Below are 16,661 nucleotides of genomic sequence, written 5' to 3'. Positions count from 1 at the left end.
AGCTGCAGTTCAAGCTGCTGGGTCTGTGGCCTCTAAGCTAGAGCCTATTTGTGGAAGACTCCTTTTTTGTTTTTTTGTACTAGTTCTGAGGCTTGATCTCACCGCTAGAGAACTGTCCCTGAGGTTTTTGGTTTCTTTGTCTGCTCAAGGCTCGCACTCTACCACTTGAACCACAGCTCAATTTTTTTTGGCCCTTAATTGGAGATAAGAGCCTTAAGGAATTTCCTGCCCTGGCTGACTTCCAACCATGATCCTTAGGTCTCAGTCTCCTCAACAGCAATGATTGCAGGTGTGAGCCACTGGCAGCAATCAGTCTAACACTCTTAAATGTGTGAAGGTACTGGGGCTTGAACTCAGAGCCTAGGTGTTGTCCCTTACTTTTTTTGTTGGTCATGGGGCTTGAACTTTGGTCCTGGGTGCTGTCTCTGAGCTCTTCAGCTCAAGGCCAGCACTCTACCACTAGAGCCACAATGCCATTTCCAGTTTACTAGTGGGTAACTGGAGACGAGTCTCATCAACTTTTGTATCCTGGTTGGGTTTGAACCACGATCCTCAGATCTCAGCCTCAGCCACTTGAGGCAGTGGTGCCCACAAAAATAACTCCTTTAATGAACAAATCCAAGTAAAAGCCAAATTCTCAGTGTAATAGCCTGGCAGACTAAGCTGCCAAGTTGTTTCTGTTTTTGTAAAAATGCTTAACCTGATCCACCATTTGTGAGTGGTTACAACCACCTGCGCGTGGTTTCATCCTTGTGGTTATTGACTGTGGGCCTCGGAAGGTGACATCATATGGTGACTTCACCTGTGTGTGGTGTTTACCTCTAAAAGCTCAGCCCCACGGAAGGGCGCGGCTGCTCTCCATTAGCCTGAAGGTGGAGGAGCTGCTGTGCTGCTAATAAAATGACTCCTAACTTGGTTCACTGAGTGCTGGTGACTCTATTGCTGGGGGGTTCGGGGCCCCCCAAATGGCTGCGACATTATACTCAGCTCTCTCCCTCCGGCTCTGGTTGGATCTCCTCACCCTTGATTTGCCCATATGCCGACCAGCTCCACATCCTCCACATTCTCCTGAGAAATAGCTTCTCAAGGTGAATGGCATCCACCTTGCCCTCCATCCACCCAGCAGTGCCCAAGGAAGGCTTCACCAGCCTGGGCTTCTTGGGGCTCAATCAGTCTTTTCCGCTCCATTACCTTTCTGGATGGCCTCTAGGGGCTGGGGACGGGGAGGGGTGTCCATTGGAAGGGGTCCACTTAAGAGGCTTTTGGAATCTGTGTCTGCACATCACCCACTGCCATGAGTTATTTCGGCGCCGATGTTTGTCTGGAGCTGATTATTCCAGCCCTAGAACAGGTGGAGCAGCCTGCGGTGGCTTATTCGTCAGCCAAGGCCATCTGTTCCCAACAAGCTGAGATTTGTAGCTGATTTCTACTGGGGAGCAAGGGGTGGGGGTGGGGAAGATGACGGAGATCACAGGCGGGTCCCGCAGCACTGACTCTTCCCAGATCTCCCCAGGGGCCGAAAAGCCCCGAGTGTCCCCTTCCGCACGGAAACCTTCTCATTTTCACAGAGAAATTTCTGGTCACTTGATTCAGCAACAACCCTTTTTCCTTAAGGGATAAACCTTCTCTGATGGAACCAGGTATTAGAAGCACAAATCTATCAGCCTGGTATGAAGTCTGGCCAGTGAGCCATGTTCGGCCTTAGAGAGCTTTAAAAAGGAAAAGTATATAACCTTGACACAAATATCCTAAATGACCTTCTTGACTCCCTTCAACACGGATGCCCTCACCCAAACCCTGTCACCTGCAGTGGGAGAGAGAGGCCTAGATGCTCTTCTCTATTCCCCTCCCTCCTGCTCCTCCTCTCCACTAGATACCCTGTTCAAGTTCCACCCTCCAATTTGTTCCTCTTCCAGCTTCCACTCTCAGCCATGCCAGGAGGAGCCTGCTGCTTTAAGAATGTTTTCTCCAAGCAAGGGATCTAAGCAGTTTCTAAGCAGCTTTGCCACATGGCTTACCCCCCACAGCTATGATTTCTATACAGGAAATGCCGAAAGAGAGAGACCCTCCTGTTACAGCACCCCTATATGGCAATTTGGGGAGGGAACACCTGCTTTCTTTCATATAGGTACATACATCTGTACTGACTTAAAAACTGCCTTAACAAATTTCCTGTGAGGTTCATCTATGCTGTTGGGTGTGGAGATGTACACGTGTGACCCAACACCTAAGCCTGAAACCAGGGAGGATCGGAATCTGAGGCCAGTCTGGTTTACACAGTGAGACCTTGTCTTAAATAAATACAACCCATCACTGTAAAATAAAGCTAGTTATCACAGATCCCTGAAAAATATTTCTACACTATATAATGTTATCTAATTGTATAGTAGTTTAAAACTGTAACTTAGTTTAATGAACAGATTTATTTATTTGGATAATGGGACTAGACAGGCTGATTCTGAATTCTTGGGCTCCTAAAGCACATTTCACCACACCTGGCTCCATCTAAGGCGCCTTTATTTATTTATTTATTTATTTTGGTGGAAGTGGGGATGGGACCCAGGGCCTCACATGCATTATACCACTGAGCTGTATCCTCAGATCCCTAATGTTTATTTACTGGCCTGAATTTTTATGTATACTTGTGCTATGTATACTTATAACCTTTTAATAGCCCATTAAACCAAGCTGTAACACTGACTGCCTTGAGACTGGGAGTTTTGTTTTGTTTCGTTTTTCACTATAAAATCCTGTTGGAGCCAGGTGCCAGTGGCTCACGTAATCCTAGCTACTCAGGAGGCTGAGATCTGAGGGGTGCAGTTCAAAGCTAGCCCAGGCAGGAAAGTCCATGAGACTCTTATCCCTACTAAACTAGTTCTCCCCATCCCACTCCCTAAGGGGGGAAAAAGGAAAAAGTGGAGCTCTAAGCATTAGCCTTGAGCAAAAAAAGTCAGGGACAGTACCCAGACCATGAGTTCAAGCCCCAGGACTATCTTTCTCACACACACAAAATCAAACAATGTGACTCACCTGAAAGAACAGCCCCTAGATGAGTTCTAGAACCCACAGAAGCAGGTTGAAAGCTCTGTACTTACAATGTAAAATCTTCCAGAGAGTTCCACTCACCAGGGACAAGATCCTTTGTTCTTATAAGACTCAGGAACTGGGAAATTCCTTGGGGGCTGGAAGCTGCCCTTGAAAAAGGGTGCAGTTGATGCCCCAGGGTTCAAATGAACCCATGGATCTATTTCATCACATACAATGCTGCACTTGCCTCAGTGCTAGTCATTGACCTAATGTTTCTGAAACTACTGGCTACATCATTCCCATGGTAGAATCTCTTTATACTCCCTTTTCCCACTCCACTTTGAAATTCCCTAATGTCTTTTCTGCCTCAAATCCATTTGCTTCTTTTCCTAATCTATTCAGATCATAAATATGGCACAAAAAATATAAAAATTTATTAAAATGTGGTAACTCTTTGACTCTAAAGGCACCTCAAATATAATTTTCCAGAATAGTGTCAAAACTTAATATCCTTAAAAATGTTTTTGATGAAACTGTCATAGCTGACTTTGGATATTGAAAGCAAATTCTATCTGCACATATAAGTATTCCACTGGGAGATTTATATCATCAACTTCAATCATAAAGCACATGGCCTTTTTGGAAACTCATGTATATATATATATATGTATGTATATATATATATACATATATATATATATATAGCTGATCACAGGAGCATACACTACTGAAAACTCAATTTCTCTGTAAAATTCCTTCTAAACAAATCTAGCATCCTTGTTAACGATACAATGGCTATTGCTCTGGATATTTCTCCTCCAAGAACCAATTGCAGAGAATGGTCTGGATTGCTCCTTTGTGCTGTCATGCAATTAGACTAAAATGAATATTGCTTAAGCTATGCATTTTGGGCCATGAGGAACTGTTATTTGTATTGTTGATGCAGTAGGAGTGGAGTGAAAGTGTGAGAATATATGGGGGAAGCTCTGAAAATTGTAAAGAGCAACACCAATGTGAGGTAGGTATTTTTTTCCCAAACTGCCAAAAGTGTTTCTTTCCTAAGGCCAGGCTTTCGCTAGTCTTTGTTTTCCTGCTTCTTCCTTCATTCTCTGAAAGTTCAGAATTGTTTCCAGATGCCTGGCCAGCTGCTGGAACCAAGATGAGGATCTTGCTTGGGAAGATGACATCACCTCTCTAAGCCTCAGGTGGCTCTTAGAACAATGATTTTTCACAGAATTATGACCAATGTTAAATGAGGTTATGTAGGTGAAGTGCACAGGTCCTGGGGATACAGGAGGAGCTCAACCAGCAGGAGCAATGGTTGGTTCCATTGCCTTTGCCATCCTCACATAGGTCACTCTAGACAAACTAGAAAGGGCCTGCTCAGCCCAGCCATTTTCCCAGGGGACATCTTGGCCCTTAAATGGCTAGGAAAGAGTATTTCCTTGTTGCAGAGAGTGGGCAGGACCTCAGGCTGCTGTGATCATTAAAAGGGCAGCGCTCTGGGCTTGGCCCTGTCCCCAGATCAATACAGAGCTAATGCTATCCTTTTAAAGGCCAGTGGCACCGACTTCCAGAAAGTGTGGGAAGAACTGGGGAGTGAGGTAGAGATAGGAGGGAAGTTCTAGGCCTTTACCACCGAAGATATGGGTGTGGACTTGCAAATGATATCTGAATATGCTAATGACTCACTGGTTTCTGAGTGAATGCAGAACACCTGCCTAGACTGGTTAAGTGCAATAGAGAACTGGATGGAAACCCACCCTAGGCACACCAGTAGCTGGGAAACCCAGAGTCAGTGGTCACTCCCCTCTCCCTAATACTCCATCCAGATCTTACACTCTTGTTCCTTACCAGAGAAATGAAGGATAGGGGAGGGAGAAGCTGCCGTAAAAGGAATTTGGAACCAAAAATTCATACCAGCAATATCACCTTGCTTTGTGCAGGGGGAAACTGAGGCCAGAGAAGCTATACCTCTTCTCTAAGATTGCAATGTTAGTGGCAGAAGCCCTTAGCTGAGCAGATTTCTTCGTCTATTATTTGCTTATATTTTACACCGCACGTTAGACCCTAGAACTTAGAACTTAGTACATTACCTGGCAAGTCCCCAACTGCCCACTGCTGGAGGATTTAGAAAAGAATATGTCCTAGGGGAAGATGAAAGGAGTCGCTGCAGCCACCAGTAGCAGGCCAGAACAAATGATCATAGACTGGTCTGGAATGTGTTTCTCTATAAAAGGCAATGAAGTGTTCCAGCTTCCCTAAGAAGCAGCCCAGAGGAAATGAAAGGAAAGCAGAAAGGATTAAGGTTAGATTTAAGGCAGCACTTTCTCTCAGGGATGATAATGGGGTCCCTTTATTCAGTGACTACGGAAGGCTGTGGACTTCTCTTCCCTTCCACTTCAGAGGCTTTTGGGAATCCGTCTTCCAGTTCCACCCAGCCTGCTGCATGGTGGATGGAAATGAATGAGGTAGATGACTTTTAAAAGTCCCCACCATTCAGGTAGGAGATCCCATTCCTGGATGTATCTCCTGGGCTCTTCGCTGAGGGTAAGGACAGCAGTCATTCTGGCTCTGGGGCCCTAGGGGGAGAAACAGCAGTCATGGCATCTCTTGCAAACACGCTTCCTGCCAAATTGATTCAAATTGGCTTGGATATGAACATATGATTAAAGGAGCAGTGCGATTCATTTATCAGGAGAGATTAAAGAGCGGCATCTGCGAAGCCTAGCTGGGGGACAATTAAGGAGCAAATCGCTAAGTGTCTGTGCCACCAGGCACGGGGGTGGGGAATAGGGAAGGACAACTGGGACAATCTGCCAAGGGGACACAAGGACAGAAGGAGGCAGTTGAGGGGGGGTGGGTGTCAATGCCCTGTTGCTATCATCTCTGGGCACTGTGGGTAAAGGGAGAGATTGTCCCACAGACTTCCGTTCTGGCCGTTCGTCTTATTCAGGAGTCAGAGTCCTCCTGAGGGGTCTGAGCGTTGGAAAGAAGCTAGCAGATTGGCTTGGAGCCAGATACAGGGAGTTACTTTGAATTGTAGGAATCATGTACATCTGAGGCAACTGAGCTATCACAGTGAACACAGGCTTTGGTGTCTCTTTAGACCCACAGACTCCCAGGGAGTTGGTGCTCAAGTGTTGCAGGGCTCAGAGTCCAGCACCTTAGGCAAGTGGCTTTGCTGAAGCTTAGAAAAACATTAGACATGCGAGGTCAGGACACCCTCTGACTTTCCCAGATGACCTGTGGTATGCTGTGTCATCACTTAGCTGGACCTTGGCTTAAGCTTTCTTCCCAATGTCTGTCCCAGCAATGTCTACCTGTAGTGTTATCTTTTCTTCTGAAGTATCAGTGAATGCAGGGCACATTCCTGGACTGGCAGATCCCACTGCTTTGGGAACAGATCTGATCCTTCCCAGTATCTCACCCCACGCTCTGTCAAAGAGACGGTTTCCCTTAAGGATATCGGCTCTTCCTATCACCAAAGCAGCTTCTTTTCTGTTACTTCTTACATCTAAATCCCTCCGGCCCCAGTTCATAAGCCCCTGGATGCAAGCTATGATTTATTGCTCTCTACCCACCCAAATTTATAGAACACTAGCAGGTACAGTGCATGTGTTGTGTGAAGGAACATCTCCACTACTTTTTGAAGGGATTCGGCCCATTCTCAGAATCTAGAACTGTGCTGAGGCCACAGAAGCCACTTAGGAAATACTTTGTAACTGTTGAGCAAAGGAATCACATAAGTTTTCTGATGATCAAAGCCCTTTACCCCATACCTGGTGTGATGTGCTGGCCTGTAATCACACCACTTAGGATAGAGACAGGAAGATCAGGAGTTTGAGACCAGCCTAAGCTATATAGTAAGAAATTATCTCAAAAATCCAAGAGTTAGGGCTAGGAACATACCTCAGTGTGCTTGCTTTGTATGCATGAAGGCTTGGATTCAATTACCTGCTTTCCCTCCCCCCCAGAAAAATCACATTAAAAAAAGGAGAGCTGGGTCAGGTGTGGTGGCTCATGCCTGTAATATTAGCTACTCAGGAGACAGATCTGAGGATCAAGGTTCAAAGCCAGCCCTGGTACTAAAAACTCTGTAACACTCTTATCTCCAATTAATCACCAGAAAACCAGAAGTGGAGCTGTGGCTCAAAGCTCTAGCCTTGAGCAAAAACCTCTGGGAGAGTGCCTAGGCCCTGAGCTCAAGCCCCACTGACCACCACTTCCACCAACAAAAACAAAAATTACCTTTGGAGCCAAGGCACCAGTGGTTCATTCCTGCAATCCTAGCTACTCAGGTGGCTGAGAGAGGATCATAGTTTGAAGCCAACCTGAGCAGAAAAGTCCCTGTGAGGCTCTTATCTCCAATTAACCATTCAAAAACCAGAAGTAGCACTGTGGCTCAAGTGGTAGAGCACTAGCCTTGAGCACAGAGAGGCTCAGGGACAGCACCCAGGCCCTGAGTTCAATCCCCACAACCATCACCATCACCCACAAAATCTAAAACAAACAAAAAGCAAACTCAGAAGTGGAGCTGTAGCTCTGAGTGGTGGAACACCATCCTTGATGAAAACAGTTCAGGGACAGTGCCTAAATCTGGAGTTCAAGCCCTACAACTGACAAATAATAAAAGCTCAAACACTTCTATGAACAGCCCATAGCCTCCAATGGAGGCCAAGAGATGAGGCTTGGCTAGCTTTGCCAACCTGCATTACAGTCTGTTAGTCTTCAATGTAAAGTGAGCATTCTCTTGACTAATCTCATCTGCCTACCAAGGCTCCCTGATTGTTTCTCACCCAAGGAGAGACCAAGTAACTCAGGTCACTGACAGAATTCTGCTTCTATCTCCATCTGGTGACTACACCTAGACTTCCCTGGGCCTGAAGAAAGAGGCAGGAAAGTTGGTGTGGCCAAGAGGAAAAGGGCCTTTATTTCCATACATCATGTCATCAAGGGAAAGCGCAGCCCAGTGAATACAAACCAATTGCAGAAGGGAAGGGGCATGGCAGATGGGAGCAGCACCAGACACTGCCCTTGAGCCCCCAAGTCTAGTGGAGTTGGTGGGATCACTTCTAGGAGGGAGGAGGGAGGTTTGCTGGGACTTCCAGACTGCTTGTTGCCATGTCTGAGGTAAGTATATGGGGACAGGAAGATGAGAAATGTGACACAGGCTCAGGACACAGAGGGAGAACTCATGTCTGGTACATGCCAGCCATCGACCAGCACTTCCATCTTCCCTGCTCCCCCAAGTCCTCAGCCTCAGTCCCCCCCTCTCACGTGGAGCTGAGGGCTGGCGATGTGGACGAGTGGAGGGAAGCAGTGCTTGGTAAGTCCCTTGGCATGGGCGGTGGAATGGGTTTACTCTTAAATAAGTCATTGCACTTAACACATTGATGAGGCGAAGAGGATAGGTGGAGCTTGGGAGATCTGATGGCAGAGAGGCACCCATCTGTAGAGGCTGGCAAGGCCTAACCAAAGCACCTGGCAAGCCCTCCCCCACGCTGCATAGAGAAAGGACTGTGCCAGGAGGAATGAGGATGGAGGAGCTTCTTGAGGTGCTCAGTGGGGACCCCAGCTGCCACTGCAGCCCCCCCTCCCACTCTCAGGGGTGCAGCTGTGATGGAGAGGTTGGGTATTTAAATTAAAAAGTAAAAAGACAGCAGGCACTGAGAAGAGAAAGCCCCCACCCCAAACTGGAGGGGAAAGGTGCTGTCCCCTCCCCGGCTCTTCCTCCCTGTGGACCCAGCAACCGTAAGTGGCCCAAGCGGGCCATCTGTCCACTGTCCCTGAGCAGGGGGCTGAGACGGAGGTCAACTGGCCGGCTCCATGCAGTGCCAGGCCACCAGCCACTGCCCATGGTGGCCCAGGATAGATACCAAAGAGCTTGGCATTTGTGAGGTGGGGAGGAGCTGAAAGTCCTCTGTTCAGAAACTCCTCTTTCCCCAACTCTTCCACGTGGAGATGTCAGACCCCCACAACCTGGAAAACTCCCCCTGACAGAAGAGGGTTGGGGTGTTTTTCCATGCAGCTCGGCAGTCAGGTGGGGAGCCTCTCCTGGGAGAGGCTGTGGGGTAGGAGGTCTTCAAGCCACTTCCCTGGGCTATGCATTGGTCTCTGTCAGCTTGGCTTCTGTGTCGCTGTCACTCAGATAACTGTGGGAGTATCGGGGTCTGGAGGTGCTGTCCAGAGGGTCGTTCTCATCATCTGACCGGTCAGGGGCAAGAGACTTCCAGTTGCTGGTGGGGCTGGAGGGAGAGAGGAGCAAGGTCAAGATTAAATGACTTTTCTCTGTGGGCCCCAAAGCCCTGTTAGAGCACTCTGGGAGACACTCAAGGTAGTCAGAGAAATGAACCAATCAGTTGCAGATTCCTGAGTCATTCCCCTTATGGGAACTTTGACTTGACAGCTCTTCAGTGATACTTTTTTTTTTTTTTTTTTTTGTGGGTCATGGAGCTTGAACTCAGCCTGGGAGCTGTCCCTGAGCTCTTCAGCCCAAGGCTACCCTAGAGTCAAGCCCCACTTCCCATTTTCTCGAGGTTAATTGGAGATGAGTCTTAGGTCCTTTTGTGCCCGGGTTGCCTCTGAACCTTGATCTTCAGATCTCAGCCTCCTGAGTAGCTAGGATTGCAGGCGTGAGCCACCACACCCGGAGATTTTTTTTTTTTTTTTTGCTGATATCAGGACTTGTACTCAGAGCCTGAGAACTTCCTAGGTTTTTGTTTTGTTTTCTTTGCTTAAGGCTTGTGCTCTACCAATTCCAAGTCTGGCTTTTTAGTTAACGAGAGAGAAAAGTTTCCCAGACTTTCCCCACCCCCCCCCAAGCCTAGCTTAACACTGTGATATTCAGACCACAGTCTGCATCATTAGGATTACAGGCTGGAGCCACCCAGGCCTGCTCAACCTGTGATTCTGCATTTTCCCTCCCTAGGAGATTCTGACGCAGGCTGTCTACCAACCACACTGATGGAGACTGGAGGCCTGATGACTAGAAGATTGTAATTGCCTACAGAGGGCTTTTAGGCAAGTTATTCCTAAAATAATTGATCTGAGGGGCTTTCTCCACAAAATACTCCCAGATCTTAACTCTTCTAATCAGAGTTGTCTAAGGCCTATAAGAACATCTGGGCCAGGAGTAGGATGGTAGTCTTGAGCTGATGAGCTCAGCAACAGTTCAAGCCCCATCACACACACACACACACACACAAATAAATAAAGTACTGTGAGAAAGAATCACATTCTTAGTCTCTCCAGAGGTGTCAGTGAAAGATCCAGAAAAAAGGATTTGGCCACTGCATACTCCTGAGTATGGAGCATAGCCAAGGCCCCCTCAATACGCTGCCTCACTTTTCACAGCAGCACTGCAGTATATGAGGAGAAAGGTGGCTCAAAGGCACACAGCCAGGACATAAACCTGAACCTGAACCTCAAAGCCTTGGGACTTTCACTCAGCTGATGGTGTTGGATGCCTGAGAAGAAAACTGAAATCGCCTGCTGGTGGGGTGAGTGCCCACAGGTGTGCAAAGACAGGATCTCTCTCTCTCTCTCTCCTTCTCTCTCTCTCTCTCCTTCTCTCTCTCTCTCTCTCTCTCTCTCTCTCTCTCTCTCTCTCTCTCTCTCTCTCTCTCTCTCTCTCTCTCTCTCTCTCTCTCTCCCCCTCTCTCCCTCTCTCACATTCTTTCCCTCTCTTTCTCTGCCCCCCCTTCTCTCCCTCTCTGCTTCTCTCCCCCTGGGGGGAAGGAAGAGCCTTGGAGAATACATGTTCAATTATGCAAAATGGCTCAGGAACGGGCAGTCTGGTTAATAGTTATCTTATTTCTCATGAATGAATTACCATTTTTAAAGGAATCACAATGGCACAAAACACACTTAATACAAACTAGCCTGAACATAAATGAGTCTTACTGTGATGTGCCAGAGGCACTTAAGGACTCAGAGGTGTCTCCCGGACAAAATTATAAAGCTCATTGATGATGGTGCAACACAGGGAAAAAAATGGGGGTTATTTTAGCCTGGGGGTTGTTTGAATTCTAAATTAGTGAGAGCCAGGTTTTGTTTTCCTTTTTTAAAGCAGAGGTTCTGAGCACTTGGCGCTAAAGATTTGCTACATGGCAAAGGAAAGACAGGGCTATTTTGTGGCAAAGGGGCAGGGTTCATGTTAGGACTGGAATCCAGATGCGAATGTGGCAACCCTTGGCGAATCCAGCCTTGTGTGATATACTGGATTCTGGCCCTGAACTCTGACATCCTTCACCTCTTCTCAGGGTGGGGTTCCAACTCCCACAACCACATTCCCAAGCCCACATTCTAGACACCTGTGCTGTTGTACCGGTCCCCCAAAGCACTGCGCTGAGGCGGTGGCAGAGGTGGTGAGGAATAGCAGGTGTCATGTCTCACTCTGCCCTGGCCTATGGATCCACACGATCCCTTTGGCTTCTATGCTGGGCTCTCTGGCCAGTCTCCTCAGTAGCATCTACTGCCACAGCCATCTGCGGGCCAACAGCAGGCAGCTTTCCTCTTCCCCAGAGCAAGAGGCAATTGGAACATTTTAACCAAATTGTTTAAAAAGCTTTCCTCCCCACAAGCCAGTGTCTCCTGCTCAGTGCTGTCACAAACAATTTGGTCCATAAGCTAATTCCCGCTGGGAGAGCCCAGGGCGCCAGTTCTCCTCCTCTTGACTTCGCTATGGATGCTGTTTCCCCGGTCCTCGTGCCAGATGGCCAACTAGGCTCCATCCTCACCCACAGCTTCAGTGGAGGGTATGGATATTCTCGGCAGTGTTTCCACCTAAAGCCTGTTTATGCTGACTGCTAGAAAGGTCTTTCCTCCACTCAGTGCTAGTTGGCTAGCCAGGGTCTCTCGACCAACAGTGGATCCAGTCCTCCTCAGAGCCTGAGGACGACTCTCTCTTTCAGGACTCTTTATCTGGTGGACAGGAGGAACTCAGCTGGTGGGCAGTGGAGGAAACAGCTTGTTCTTTTGTTCCTGCTGGCTGTAGATTCAAAGGTTACTATGAGCTGAAAGTAATTGTGTTTTGAAGCCTGTTGTCAGTTGTCAGTCAGTATGGGGTGTACTAAGGAAGCCAACATCCCCTGGAGTTGGGGTATGGGGTGTAGCATGCTTTTGAGACCTCCCCTTCTGTAAGTAACTGATTCCCTGCCCTAGGGTGCAGGCACTTAGCAAGGCTGCAGCATGGAGACCGAAATACTTGACCAAATATTTTGACTCCTGTCTTACTATATGGCAGAGAAGAGCTTCCTGATGCAATTGAGATGCTTCTGGCTCTCCTCAGAGCACCCTGCAACCATCTGCCACATGGAGTGACAGCTATGTTGAACCCCAGGAATGGTTTTAGAGCAGTTCAAGCTTAAAGTATGAGCTGGCCATGACCTGGTCTGGATCAAGTTCTAGCACTCCTCCCCTGGCCATGAGCTGGTCTGGATCAAGTTCTAGCACTCCTCCCCTGGCCATGAGCTGGTCTGGATCAAGTTCTAGCACTCCTCCCCTGGCCATGAGCTGGTCTGGATCAAGTTCTAGCACTCCTCCCCTGGCCATGAGCTGGTCTGGATCAAGTTCTAGCACTCCTCCCCTGGCCATGAGCTGGTCTGGATCAAGTTCTAGCACTCCTCCCCTGGCCATGAGCTGGTCTGGATCAAGTTCTAGCACTCCTCCCCTGGCCATGAGCTGGTCTGGATCAAGTTCTAGCACTCCTCCCCTGGCCATGAGCTGGTCTGGATCAAGTTCTAGCACTCCTCCCCTGGCCATGAGCTGGTCTGGATCAAGTTCTAGCACTCCTCCCCTGGCCATGAGCTGGTCTGGATCAAGTTCTAGCACTCCTCCCCTGGCCATGAGCTGGTCTGGATCAAGTTCTAGCACTCCTCCCCTGGCCATGAGCTGGTCTGGATCAAGTTCTAGCACTCCTCCCCTGGCCATGACCTGGTCTGGATCAAGTTCTAGCACTCCTCCCCTGGCCATGAGCTGGTCTGGATCAAGTTCTAGCACTCCTCCCCTGGCCATGAGCTGGTCTGGATCAAGTTCTAGCACTCCTCCCCTGGCCATGAGCTGGTCTGGATCAAGTTCTAGCACTCCTCCCCTGGCCATGAGCTGGTCTGGATCAAGTTCTAGCACTCCTCCCCTGGCCATGAGCTGGTCTGGATCAAGTTCTAGCACTCCTCCCCTGGCCATGAGCTGGTCTGGATCAAGTTCTAGCACTCCTCCCCTGGCCATGAGCTGGTCTGGATCAAGTTCTAGCACTCCTCCCCTGGCCATGAGCTGGTCTGGATCAAGTTCTAGCACTCCTCCCCTGCTTCCCCAACCCAACACCATCCATGTCACCCCAATCACCTATTTCCAAAGTAACAGCCATGCCTTAAAGGGACCTGAGATGGATCCCTTTTGATACAATCATCCAAAGTCAGTACATTTGTCCAGTTGTTCAACTGGTACTTGCATGCGACAGGTGTGTTAGTTCATGCATCTGGGAAACAATCTCAGTACCCCAGGGGCTGAACTCTGGGGTGATGTCTCCTGGGAGGGTATCATGCTTCACACAACCTGCAACCCAGTGATCCGAAATGTCACCACCCACCAGGGAAGTGACAACAATGGGATTCCAGTGAGTCAGGCTCTGCCTCTCCCGCGCAGTGGGGGTGTGGGCACAATGGACCAAACTGCTATAGCTCCCTCCCTACAGAGAGAAGAGCTGGGGGAGGCAGGAGAGCCAGGAGGGGGCTGTCACTCAGCAGCTGCTAATTTCTGTTCATTAGAACTTCACAAGCCAGCAGAGCTGAGGTGACGAAACTATTCATGTGTGGGCTGTGTGCTCGGGTGGGAGGCTGGGGAGGGCGTGAGGCATCTTGAGTCTGTCTCAGGGTGTGGTGTAGGATGGGCTGCTGCCTGGAACCCTGGTTCTCCTGGGCTTGAGATCTATGCCAGGGAGAGAGGTGGCACTGGGAGCAGGGCAAAGCAAAACAAAAGGCCTCACAGTTGCTTTCAGCCACTGATGTACCAATCCAACAGTGCCAGGGCCTTTTTCTGGGCTCAGCCTACCAGAGCCATAGACAAAAGCTCTCAAAATGCTTCCTGGCATTCACATGTGTGAATCTACTCAGATATGTGGAGAAGCCATTAAGATCAAGAGTATTAGTTAAACAGGTCCCTCTAAGGTCCTGGCAATGTCACTCCCCAGTTATGTAACCCTGGCACAGTAACTTCCGAGCCTCTGTTTCCTCTTCTAGGAAACAGGCCTGATGGAACCTTTGTTCTGGGGTACTGTGGGGACTAAGCGCATAAAGCACAGCATAGCAGGACAGCCTCCGGCCCAGGGCGAGGACTTGGTAAGCGGGAGCTCTAATACATCAGCAGGGAGCTCAGCTGTGTGGGCTCAGGGCTCCATTGGACTCGGTTCTCCAAGGTAGCCACGTGGCTTTTCTAAGACCAGGTTGGCCCAAGAGGAATTCAGGCAGGACCTGAGGTGGTGGCCCATGGGACAAGGAGTAATTAGTTCACACTGAGTGGGACACGCCATGCTGCACTCCACGCCAGGTGCCACCTACTGCGCTAGTCACTCTCGGGGCGGTACAGGTACCGCATCATCAGGCTGTCCACCTCTTTCTTGCGCTTCTTTTCTTCCTTCTTGGACCGCCGGTCTGCCTGCCCAGCCTCTTCACTTTCTGCAGCTGGGCCCTTCTTCACGCTTGAGCGGCTATGGCCTGAGACAGTGGAGGCACTGGATGAAGAAGAGGATTCAGACTCTGTCTCAGTTTTCTTTCTTCTCGATTTGGACTTCTTCTTGCTCTTCCGAGAGCGTCTCTTCTTTCGCCGCTTGTGCTCTGCAGAGCCTTCAGAGCTACAGCTGGAGCTGGAGCTAGAGCTGGAGCTGCTTCTTCTGCTCCTGTGCTTGCTCCGGCTCTTGCGGCCACTGCGCGACCCAGAGACATCAACAGCAGAGGCCGAGCGCTGCAAGCCAGTGCCTCGCTCTGGGACGTCTAGCTGGGCACTGCGGGCACTTCGGCTGCTCTTCTTGTCATCCTCCTCTGAGTCAGGGTCCAAACTGCTCCGCTGGAATGGCACAGGTTTGTAGTTCAAGACCTCGTTGATGGCAGCCTCCAAGTCTGGATCCAGGTAAGAGTGGCGGCTGACAGGGCGGACACTGGAGCTGAGAGGCTCATCAGTGGCTGAGGACGAGGCCAACCCACGTGGCTGGGGTGGCACAGACAGGCTGCGGGCCAGCGATGGGTGGCTGAACTGGGAGTGGCCCTCACTCAGGGCCACGCTGGCTCCATCATCCCATTCATCCAGGCAGCTCTGGCCCAGGGACAGGCGGGAGTCAGGGCTCTCCCGGCCCAGACCTGAGGCCCGGCTCCAGGAAGGGCTAAAAGTCCTTGATAGGCTATCGAGCCTCGAGGTGCTACGGCGAGAGCTGGGTGAGCCCGACAGAGAGAAGCTCAGACAGGAGCGGGCTCCATCCTCACCAGAGCCATGGCGGGTGGCCGAGGAGGCCCGGCTGACAGGTGCAGAGACAGTGGAGGCCCGGTCAAAATCTGAGCCCCAGCGTTTCTCCAGACCCCTGCCTGCACGGCTGCCAGCCCCTGAGAAGACAGAGCTACGGTCATCAGGCTCTTCAGACCTCCTGCCCTGGCCCTGGCCAGGCTCTTCTTTGGTGCTGGGGCGGGCCCTCCTGGGGGGCCTCTCAGGAGAGGGAGCGCGTTCGCTCAGGGTGGTGAGGAGTGAGTCCTGGTCTCCTGTGCCCCCGATGGAATCCTTCAGAGTGAGTCGCTTGCGGTAGCTGAGTGAGCTGAGCACAGAGGCTGGCCTCTCCTCCAGCCCCTTGCCCTCCTTAGGGAGGCTGTTGAGGGCAGTCCTGAGGGGGGATGTGAGGCCAGGGAGGAAGGAACCCAGAGTAGATTAGAGAGAGGGAGGGGGAAGAGAGGGAGGAACCAGCATTAAACCTTGAGAATAAAGACACAGGGGGAGGGAAGCAGAGGAGGAGAAAACGGCAGCAGCTCTGGCAAAGTGGTGGCGAGAGCATCGGAGGAAATGAAGCAAAATAATTTGCGTCAGTGAAAATAGCTTCATGGAGAATGTCATGTAAATTAGACTATTGTTCTATTTCATCACTTTTCCCCCTCTAAAACGTTTAGTTCAATTTATTTCATTGTCAACTACCTGGAGCCTCCTGCCACGCCGTGGTGAACGGCAGTGGGGTGGGGAAGGCAGCATTATCTGCAATAACAAAATGTTTGGCTGAAAAAAATTAAATTAATGAAAAGGGGCTGCTGGGTGCTGCTGGTGGTGAGGGGCTAGATTTGGGGAAAGGGTCTAAAGGAGTGGGAGAAGGGGCTGGGGGTATTTTTCTACCCAACCCACCTGCTGGCTATAGACAGGTGGAGAAGGAGGGTCAGGCTGGGAAGTGGACTCTGTGTGTGTGTGTGTGTGTGTGTGTGTGTGTATTTTCATACGTGTGTGCATACGTACACGTGTATAAACTAGCAGGGAAGGACTCACATGAGGGGAGGAAACAAAGACTTTTTTTCTTCCCTCTACTATGTGGGCCAGTCAGGGATGGGAAACAGGAGGTCTGGATTCTAGAAGCAGATGTCCATATGATAAGAAGACTATGTATGACAAGCTAA

General features: G+C 49.7%; 1 protein-coding gene across 8 annotated transcripts in view; it reads right to left on the bottom strand.

Moving 5' to 3' along the window:
• Nucleotides 1–9,088: 9,088 nt before the first annotated feature.
• The window catches only part of Myo18a (myosin XVIIIA), a 102,801-nt gene continuing 95,228 nt past the window's right edge, over nucleotides 9,089–16,661 (bottom strand). For 7 of the 8 annotated variants that reach the window (XM_090350553.1, XM_090350552.1, XM_090350554.1 and 4 more), the window contains one exon: nucleotides 9,089–9,275. In XM_090350553.1, coding sequence (XP_090206679.1) covers nucleotides 9,131–9,275 — 145 coding nt within the window. In that variant the 3' untranslated portion in view covers nucleotides 9,089–9,130. Of the gene's footprint in view, nucleotides 9,276–14,571; nucleotides 15,890–16,661 lie in introns of those variants that run through there. The other variant, XM_090350557.1, reaches the window with a different exon arrangement.

Source organism: Megascapheus bottae, chromosome 17, assembly GCF_031878675.1.
Source record: "Megascapheus bottae isolate mThoBot1 chromosome 17, mThoBot2.hap1, whole genome shotgun sequence".
NCBI classification, from domain to species: Eukaryota; Metazoa; Chordata; class Mammalia; order Rodentia; family Geomyidae; genus Megascapheus; species Megascapheus bottae.
The sequence above is the reverse complement of the archived record's forward strand: the minus strand, read 5'-3'. Positions and strand labels throughout refer to the sequence as shown.